The sequence below is a fragment of the Lathamus discolor genome, chromosome 10 (genome assembly GCF_037157495.1).
Source record: "Lathamus discolor isolate bLatDis1 chromosome 10, bLatDis1.hap1, whole genome shotgun sequence".
Classification (NCBI taxonomy): Eukaryota; Metazoa; Chordata; class Aves; order Psittaciformes; family Psittacidae; genus Lathamus; species Lathamus discolor.
The window spans coordinates 6,713,796-6,724,088 of NC_088893.1; the positions used below are offsets into that span (position 1 = coordinate 6,713,796).

Here is a 10,293-nt window from a genome sequence, read left to right on the forward strand (position 1 = left end):
GCAGAGCCTCAGCCCACGTGGACCCCAAGAGGCTCCAAAGTTGGATCAACACAAACCAGGCCCCAGAGTCCTGGCTAAGAGGCTGAAAAAAGGGGACAAGCTGTGTCCTGGGTGACATGAGGAGGAGTAGGGGCAGCAGCCTGAGAGAACAGACAGCTCATGGGGAGGTGAAGGAGCTGAAGAGGGACCAGCAAATGGCTGCTGGCAGGGCTGGGGCTACAAAAGGGGTGGGTTGGGATCTATCAGCATGCAGCTACCTGGAGATGGAGCCATCTCTTTTTGTAGGGAGTAACAAAGGACAACGGGCAAAATGAGGTGTAAGGAAGCACAATGGTCACTAATTGCACCTTCAGATGGGACAAGCAGGAATTACTCTTTTTTATTCCTGGGGAGGTGGTGCATGTGGGACGTGCCACCAGGGACATGGTGCAAGTCCATCCTTCAAGACACAGCTGGTTAAAGCCATGGGTCACCTTACCCTGTGCTGGCAGTGTTTCTGCTCCAGGAAGCAGGGTGGGCTAAAGACCCCAGGGGTCCCTTCCTGCCAGCTTCACCAGGATCCTGCTGAGCTCAGTGAGGGGCAACCTCCCTACCTGCAAACACTGCCAGGAGCCCCCACCCCAGACCCAGCGCACCTTGAGCACCAGGGTGCTGTGCACTGGACCGCGGCCTCATCCCAGGCAAGCCAGGCCCCCCCCCCGAGCCCGCATCCTGCTGATGCTGCTGCCCATCGCTTCCGCCGCGCCGCTGGAGGCCCGGCGGCTGCTCCAGGCAGGTGATCAGCTGATCCCATCAGCGAGCTGGTGCTGCAAAGTCGGGCACAGAGATTGCAGCGTGCAGCGAGGGGAGAGCGGGGCCTGCGGGGCTGGGGGGCTCGGGGGGCCGCGGCAGCTGTGCCCTGAAAGCCGAGTCACCTGCGCGCTGCTACCTGCTGAATAATAGAGGAGCTGAGAGCCCGCGGGGAGAAATGTGATCCCGGGAGCCAGCCGGAGGAGACACCCGAGCTCCCGGCAGCTGCGATAGCAACTGCAGGCGCTGAGCCTTCCTCCCCCTGCTCCGGGGTGCCTCTGCCCGTCCTGGGTGCCTGGGCAGCCCCGGTGCCCACCGCAGGGGCACGGGCGCAGGGCTCGGAGGATGATGTGAGCTGCAGCAGGCACCCAGAGCTCAAGGGCAGAGCTGGTTTCCCCGGGAGGTGAGGCAGAAGGAGCCTGCCTGCAGCCAAGTGCCCGCGCCCTGGGTCCGGCAGCGCAGCCCCATGTCCAGAGGAGGGGAGATGGTTTATATCCCGGATGACTCCGACTTCAGCTCCTTCAGGGACCAGTGCGAGAGCCTGGAGGGCTGGCACTGTCGGTATAACAAGGCTGGCGTGACCGTGTGGAGTCAGGGCCAGGAGGAAAGCTGCACTGTGCAGAAAATCAAGGTAAGCAAATGCCTGCAGCTGCGGGACTGCAGCCCTTCCTTACCCCAGCTGCACCCGAGGGTCCCTGGAGTGCTGGCCCACCCTGAGGGTGTGCAGCACTCAGGTCCAGCCTGCCGGGGGGTATTTCTGCCCAGGGCTCCTACTGCCTGCCCTGTGGCTTTAGCCTCTCGACCTGCCCAGATGCCGCTGCAGCATCCTGCCGTGCACGCGTGTGGGCTCACATTGCGGCTGCCCTTGATCCAGACACAGGAGGGAAGGCCCCAGGATCGATTACGTTATAGAGATGGCCTTGCTGGGAGCCCCCGGGCATGAGACAGGCTGGTGCGATGCCTCCCTGGTGCCTCTCCCCCAGCCACACTATCCTGCAGCACATCCCTGCCATCCCTCACTGGAGGAGCATCTTGGGGAGTTTAAGAGCACCCATGTGCAGTCTCAGCATGTCTGTTGTTTGCCAGGGGCTGGGTCATAGAATCACAGAATGGTTTGGGTTAGAAGGGACCTTCGAAGGTCATCCAGTCCAACCGCCCTGCAGTGAGCGGGGACACCTTCCACCAGGTCAGGTTGCCGAGAACCACATCCAGCCCGGCCTTGAATGTCTCCAGGGATGGCTCATCTGCCACCTCTCTGGGTAACCTATGCCAGTGTTTTACCATCCTCGTTGTGAAGAATTCCTTCTTCACCTCCAGAATGGATCTGGGACAAGGTTCAGTCATCCCTCAGGTTGTTATACCTAGCTGCTCCACTATATGGCACCACTAACACTGGCAGGTGACCCTGAGTACATCAAGAGTGGTTACAGGCTGCTGGGGGCAAGGGAGCTCCATCACAGGGTAAGCCCTGGGTGGGAGCATCCAGTGGGTCAGTGCAGCCGTGACTCCATGGCTGGTGTCATGGGCAGGGCTTTGGCTTTCCTGAAGACAGAGGCCCAGGTCTGCTGGCAAGAATGGGATCTGCCCAAGCAAGTGGGACAAGGAGCATCTTACCTATGAGACAGACAACTTAATATGGGGAGCTGTCACCTAGGAGTGTCAGGGAAGGGTTGCTACGGCCTGAAGGGCATGGGGAGCTGGTGGTGGGTGTCTGGGGTGCAGAACACTGGAGGAGCCTCTTGCACTGCTCTCCTGGACACAGAGTAACCAGCAGCCCATCTCATGTGCCTGCAGCTGGGCAGACGCAAGGTGGAGCTGGGTACACCATGGATGTGGTGCTGCCCTAGATGGAGAGCCTCCAGAGCAAGGTGAGGAGGAGCAGCACTCCTTACAGAGGTGTAGCTGCAATACAGGCTGCCTTGCTGCTGCAAGCCAGGGAAAAGCTTTTGGGCTAGGATCTGGGAGCACTTAGGCCAGTTGGGCATGAACAAGTGCACAGGACCAGGCAGGATGCACCAGGGGGTGCTGAGGGTCAACGTCTCTGTTAAAAGCCCTGGTGACTGCAGGAGATCCCTGATAGCTGGGAAGAGGCAAATGTCACATTCATCTTGCAGAAGGGCAAGAAGGATGCTGCAGGGCACTATGCGCTGCTGTGTCACCTCCATCCTTGGGAAGGTGATGGAGAAATTCCCCCTGGAAGGCATGTCCTGAAGGATTAGGGCAGTGGTAACAGCAGCAGGGACCTACCAAGGGCAAATCATGGTAGACCAGCCTGATTGCCTCCTGCAATGAGAGTGCTTGCTGGCTGGGTATGGGGAGAACAGTGAAAGCCATGCACTTTGACTTCAGTAAAACCTTTGGCAGGGTCTCCCATAGTCTCCTCATCACCACATTGGTGAGTCTGGACAGGAGAAGTGGATGATGAGGTGGGTGGAAAACCAGCTCAGCACCTGGCTCACAGGATGGGGGTCAGCAGTGCTGGCTCTGGATGGTGGCCAGTTGCTGGATCTCACCCTGTTACTGGGACGATGGGAGTGCCCTTTCAGCACGTCTGCAGTGTGTGCAGCACTGAAGTGTGGAGAGTGTCTGATGTGCTGGAGACAAAGCTGCTCCTGGATGGGCTGGCAGGAACCTTGTGGGGTCCAGCCAGGTTCAAACACGCAGAGCCCAGCAGAGGGAACACAGTTATACCCAGCTTTGCCACCACTGAGCCTCATAGACTGAGAACCCCAGGCGGGTTTGAGGGGGATCTGAGCACCATCACCCTGCTTCATTGCAAGGATGTGTTTTTTCCTGGCTCTGGAGTGGGCCTGGGCATGGTGCAGGGGTTTGGGACCCTTCCCAAAGCATGGGATGGAGGATGCCACCCAGGAGCAGAGCTGCACAGGCTGGGGCCTGGGGTTCAGAGCATACATCTGGGTGCTCCCACACTCTCATCCCTGGTACCCTGGGGACTGCAGCACATCTCCAAGCCTGTCCTGGGCACAAGTCCAGCACATGGGGCAGGAGCTGTCACCGGGGCCATCGGGGAACGCTTGCCCGAGATTGATGGGACCTGCCACGCTCAGAGGGGCATCTCCAGTTACCCACCAGTGCTGAGCACCTCATCAAAGATGCAAGGCCTCTAACGAGGAGCAGATGACATCTCCCTCCTGCCGGCACTGAGCGGAGCGGGGCAGCCAGCTCATCAATAATGCACTCGCTGCCGGGTAGGGCAGCTCCACGGCTCCGGTTACAGCCGGGGCCCCAACAACCCCCCTGGGCTGGACCCTTCACCAAAACCACCCTGCCAGGGCAGGAGCATCCCTGTGCTTGAACAGGTTTGGGTTTGGGGTGCCCAGGCAGCTGAGCCTGGACCATCATGCAGCTCTGTTTGAGGGTCCCTCTACCCCCTGGATACCCTCTGTCTACTATGGGCTGTCCTGAAGCTGGGGCATGCCCTGCACCATGTGTGTGCAGAGCATCCTCCATGGCACACATGTACATGGGTTTATAACAGCAGAGGGACACGCCACCACACACAGGAACAGCCTGAAGCCCTCCTCCGCAGGCAGGCAGGCACTGCTCCATGCTGTGGGGTGTGTGTTGCCTCCCTGCCCCACTACCTGTCACCCCCCAGACTCGCATCTCCTGCAAGGACGTCCCTGCTGAGACACTCTATGATGTGCTGCACGACACCGACTACCGCAAGAAATGGGACTCAAACATGATCGAGACCTACGACATCGGGCGCCTGACTGTGAACGCCGACGTGGGATACTACTCCTGTGAGCAGCCCCTGGGGACCCCCTCCCTCACCCCACAGTACCATGCATGGCTGTGGGGCCATGCGAGGCGCTGGGTTGGGATGTAACGGGGTCTATCTGCAGGGAAGTGCCCGAGCCCACTAAAGAACAGGGATTTCGTCACCCTGCGCTCCTGGCTGCCCCTGGGCAATGACTACATGATCATCAACTACAGCGTCAAGCACCCGGTGAGCCCCAACCCTGGCACGGCGCTGGTGCCAGCAGGCACAGGCAGGGCTGGGCATCAGCTGGGGCAGGCTCTGAGGTGCATGGGGTCTCTCTGCAGAAATACCCCCCCAGGAAGGACTTTGTGAGAGCCGTGTCCCTGCAGACAGGGTACCTCATCAAGGCGAACGGCACCGGTGCCTGCGTCCTCTATTATCTCACCCAGGTGGACCCCCGTGGTGAGTGCCGGTGTGCCCCAATATGTCCCCAGAGCTCACCCACTGCGGCTCTCCATCACCACAGGGAAGTGGGGGCAACCCAGGGAAGAAGGGGGTCCCTCCCAGGGCACAGCCATCAGTGCTGGGGGGGTGCTGAGTCTGGCACAGGGCACTGTGCAGGGCCCCGATTGCCTGAGTGATGGGGCTTTGGGCTTTTGCAGGGTCGCTGCCAAAGTGGGTGGTGAACCGCGTTTCCCAGTTTGTGGCACCAAAGGTAAGCAGGGTGCATGGCTGGTGGTGGGATGCAGGGGCAACAGGGGTGAGCTGTCACAAAGTGGCCCCTAGGTAAGGCAGGATGGGTGCTGGTGTCCCAGGGCTTGCAGGATGGGTGCTGGGTGACCCAGGCCTCACAGGTCTGTGTGGTCCAAACCACCATCATGCCCCCATCCCCTCCACGCCCCCCTGAAGGACAAGCAATGGGGGAGCTGCGAGCTGTGCCCACAGAGCAGGGTGGCTCCATCCCCCCTGGGCACTGTGACGGGCTGGTCCCACTCTGCCCACAGGCGATGAAGAAGATCTACAAGGCCGGGCTGAAGTACCCGGAGTGGAAGCGCAAGCACGACCCTGGGTACAAGCCCTGGGTGTACCCGGAGCAGAACACGCTGCCCAGCGTCAGCCTGGCCGAGCTCTCACTGCAGCACGCGGACTCGCTGGAGAACATCGACGAGACCGGGCTGCCCGAGGACCACCTGAGCACCAGTGACCACGAGGCCTGAACCCTCACCTCACGGGGGGACCCCCTCATTACTGAGGCTTGGCAGCCAGGGGGGGAACGGGTGGGAATTTGGCCCCCTGCACCCCAATAGTCGTGTCTGCTCTCCAACTCCTTCATCATAGACCCCCCTAGCAGTGCAGCAAGGTACTGTCTCTTGGGAAATGGTGTCCCCATGCAGGACACAGAGCTGGAAGTGGGACTGGGTGCCCCAAGGAGAGGTTGGGCAGAGAGAGGGGGAACCCTTCATGGGGTGGGTAGGAGCTTTCCTGGCTCCAGGATATCCCTTTGCCAGTGTAAGACCTTATAGGGGTGTCCCCCAAAGGTCCAGAAGTCGGGGGATCTATGGGGGTCCTGCCCAGGCAGTAGCACAGGGCTTGCACTGAGCCTCTCTGACCTGTGCTCCAGCTCTGCAGCCCCACCATCAGGCTGGACCCGCTCCAGCCCACCAGGTCCCCCCAGTTTCGATGCGACTCCCCCATCTCAGGGAGCTCTCCCAGGTCCTGTCCTGGGCATGAGGCTCACCCCTGAGCCTGGCTTTAGCCCAGCTCTGGGGACCCTTTCCCCGGGGGGGTGGGGGGGGGCTTGTCCTGGCCATGGGGTCTTGGCAGCCTCTGTCCCCACTCTCTCAGTGTTTGCCGCTGCTGTGGTTTCTGGCACAACAATAAAGGGGTTGCTGTGTGCACGAGAGAGCTTCGGGCTGGCACAGGATGGTGCTGGCACCGAGCCCTCCCTGGGGCTGTCCAGGCACTAGCTCCAAGCCCCCATGCTGCAAGGCTCCTGCCCCACATGGGTTGAAGCCTGATCTGTGCAAGGCCAATGCAAATGGGGCCGTCACTGCTGATGGTGCTGGGAGGCTCAGCTCCAGAGCTGTCCCAGCAAGGTAAAGAGCAGCAGACAGGGACATGGCCAGGGCATGGCAGACATGCTCAACCTACCCAGTGATGGGGGTGACCCCATCAGCCATCCTGTGGCTCTGTGCATGGCAGCATCCACAGAGCCACTGTGTCTTTTGGGGACCCTCTGACCACCTCAGCTTCACATCCCTCATCACCCCAACCCCTGTGATCCCACCCCGAGCTGTAGGGCTGCTGCCCTGTGCTTGCTTCCCCCACATCTTGTGCTTCTCCTCCCCAGCTCATCCAGACCCCCACCCCAGCATCCCTGGCACGGATTATCACTGTCCCCCTTTAGCCACCCCATAAGGTCACATATCTCGCGCATATGTGCTGCTCCATGGGGACATCACCCACACATGTGCTGGGGCAGGGAGAGGAAGGCCATTGAGGCAGCAGCTCTCACGGCTTGCAGCTGGGCTGGCAGCACAAGCAGAGCAGGGGCTAGGAGCCATCTCTGAGGGGAAGATGTGGAATACCCAAGGGCTGGGGATTTGCAGTCCTCACAGCGCTGTCCCTCCCTGCCCTGTGCTGCTCCCACCGTACCAGCAGAGGGAGGGCGCTCACATCAGGGAGGATTTTAACACATCCCAGCCCCAAACTGCCCCAGTAACGCTTTCTGGTAGAGCTGGGCGGGGAGCCATGGCCACAGCAGTGGGCAGAAACACCCCTGGGTGCTGCCATAATAGAGCACATCCCCCTGGCGCCCCGAGCCCGCAGGGTGCTGGGGTGAGGACCACCCCACGCAGCCTCAGTGCTGCGGAAGCGGCCTCCTCTCTCTTCACTCCCCAGAGGTCTCTCAGCAGCAGCCAGGCTGCAGTTCCCTTCAGGCAGCCAGAGGCAGGCGTGAGGAGCTGCTGCCTGAGTCCCTGCTCTCACCAGCCCCAGGGGAGGCTGTGCCAGGGGCTGGCACCCAGCCCACGATGATGCTCAAGACATGCAGGTCGGCAGTGACATGGAGTGCATGTAGAGGGCAAGGGCTGCTGGGGTGGCAGGGACACAGGTCCACATCCAGCACTGGTCCCCAGCACCAATGTCTAGGGAGAAGAGTGAAAACTGCGGCACTGGGCAGCGGGGCTGCCCCAGACTCTCAGGGTGGTGATTTCTTATAAGTGCCACTGCTGGGTTTCCTGCGGCACAAAGAGGAAGGCAGCAGTGTGCTGGTATCCCAGAATGCCTGAGGGAGGGATAAGCAGGGAAGATGTGGGGGACTAGAGCCCCCCCGGTGCCCTCGTGGGTGGTCCACAGCCCGGGGGGACACAGGCAGAGACACAGGGGCTGCAGCCCCATCTGGACAGCTTTTCCTGCTGGCCCCAGGCAGAGGCGAGTCATTCCAGAGATTGGAAAGGAAACGGGAAGCTGCTGCTGGACAAGAGATTAGCCTGGAGGCGGTGATGTCAGCCGGCACTGGATGGAGGGGGTCGGGGGAGCGTGGCATTGGACCCCCCGTCCTGCCTGCACCCAACTGTGCAACCCACTCCAGTGCTCCCAGTGTCAAACACACCCTGGCTGACGGACGATGATACTGCAACCCTGGGATCATAGAATGGTTTCTGTTGGAAGGGACCTTAAAGCCCATCCAGTTCCAACCCCTGCCACGGGCAGGGACCCCTTCCACTGGAGCAGCTTGCTCCAAGCCCCTGTGTCCAACCTGGCCTTGAGCACTGCCAGGGATGGGGCAGCCACAGCTTCTCTGGGCACCCTGTGCCAGCGCCTCAGCATGCTTAGCCCATGTTTTGCAACTCCTGAGCTCATGGATATGTCCTGGGCAGCTCTCACCCCTACCACCCACACCAGGACCCTGAGCTCCAGTGCTCTGCTGTGCCCTGTTCTCCCCATGCCAGCCGCCTGGATCCATGGTGGTCCCGTGGCTGGGGGATGTCCCAGCTCCAGCTGGGCAGTTCCTGTTGGTGCTGGGGCTCGGCAGAAGTGTTTGAGCAGCAGTTTGCCCCCTGCCAGGAGAACCGAGCCCCAGTCCTGGCACTTTAGTGACTGTGGAGGGAGAAGGGATCAAGGGAGAAGGTTTTCTGCACTGCACTGGCCTGCCAGCAGCCATCAGGATGTGGGCTATGGGAGTGTGTGGTCACACTTGGCCACAGGATAGGACTGGGTCTTGCCACTCTGGGACAGCCCCATGGTGTCCCTTCCACCCTTGAGCATCTCCCTCCAAGCAACCCATCTCTGCCTTCCTGGCACGTGGGGTGAGCACAGCTCCACGCAGCAGGTTGTGAGGGCTCTATAGAGATGCCACAGGGTGCCAAAGAGCGGTGAGCTGGGATCTGGTCCCTCACTGGAGTGTGTTTCACTGGTGCTAATGCCCCAGCACAGCAGGATGGAAGTGATGGCACACACCAGTGCCACCAGTGCTACCAGCACCCTTTGCTCTGCCCTTCCAGCCACTCACACTGCAGACCTCAGCAACCATCCTGTGAGCATCGGTGCTTGTGTTTAGCCAGTTTGCTCGAAGTGGCAGAGGTAGGAGCCCAGCAGAATGACACAGTCTGCAGTGCAGGGCCAGAGGGTCCCTACAGACCCTGGGGGTCCCAGTGACCCTGTCTCCACACCTCATCCATAGGGGTGGTCTGTGAGGCTGCTGATCCTATCCCCAGCCCTAGGGACACATCACCCATGACTAGAGCAGCCGGTGGGGAAGGATGAGGAGGGAAAAAGCCATGCCAGATTCATGCTGAGTTCTGCTTCTGCTTTGTAGGAGCAAGCCTGTGATAAGGAGAAGCTGCCTTTTCACTTCTAGTTGCACCCACGGAGGCTTGTAAAGGTGGACTTCCCATAGCAGGGCCTCCCACAGCTCCCAGCCCCTGCAACGGCTTTTGGGGACATCGCTGCAGCAGGAAAGGACCAGTCTGAGTTGGTTTAAGGGGTTGCCCAGGGAGCTGGATCCTCACCCTGAGAACCAGAGAAGGGCTGAAGGGTGCTGTGAGATATTAGCCTCAGACACACTCTGTGTGCAAGGTTGGGTAAGAGCAGAGCTGCACCAACTGCCAGCCCCACTGGGGCTCTTGCACAAAGCATTGCATTACAGGCAGCCAGGTCAGCCCGTGGTGAAAGCACAGGTTCCTTGCAAGAGAGAAACCCTCCAGATGTCCTCCTGACACCCAGACCCTGGCGCCATCCTGCCCCTCAGCTCCCTCCGCTCTCATGATGGGGCAGCAGCAGTGGGGTGGGTGCTGCATCCCCAGCATCCCTAGAGCTCAAGGCATGGGTCTGTAGTCCCCAGCATTCCACCCAGCCAGCACCAGCCCTCCCCTGTCCCCTCATAAACATGGGCATTTCAGCCTGTTTCCACCAATCTGGCAGGACCTGCACCCTGCCTTGTTCTGGGCCATGATGAGTATCTCACCTGTGTGTGGCCAGAGGTGGGAGCAGCCGACAGAGCCCGATACACCTGCGAACGTCAAACATCTCCCTCAGCTGTGCAGCCTTTGGTGTGGGTGAAGGTTTTTCCATGGCAATGCACATGGGGAGCAGGATCTTCACCGGGAAGGTGAGAGAAGGAGCACGAGGGGGTGCGCAGCGAGAATGCAGCCCATAAAGGAGGGCAGAGCCTGGCTGAGGGGCAGGACACGGGGCAGCCAGGGGCAGGGTCATGCCGGGGAAGGGGCAGGACGGGGCAGGGATGGGGGCCGGAGGGCTGGGCTGTAGGAGGGACC

At 60.7% G+C, this 10,293-nt stretch overlaps 1 protein-coding gene across 1 annotated transcript; it reads left to right on the forward strand.

Annotated features, from left to right (window-relative positions):
* The first annotated feature begins 981 nt into the window (after positions 1–981).
* Positions 982–6,221, forward strand: LOC136019867 (START domain-containing protein 10-like). Its single transcript, XM_065690455.1, has 6 exons — positions 982–1,420; positions 4,409–4,556; positions 4,659–4,762; positions 4,861–4,978; positions 5,179–5,231; positions 5,521–6,221. The coding sequence occupies exons 1-6, from the start codon at positions 1,256–1,258 to the stop codon at positions 5,731–5,733; spliced, it is 801 nt and encodes a 266-aa protein (XP_065546527.1). The 5' UTR covers positions 982–1,255; the 3' UTR covers positions 5,734–6,221.
* Positions 6,222–10,293: the final 4,072 nt, after the last annotated feature.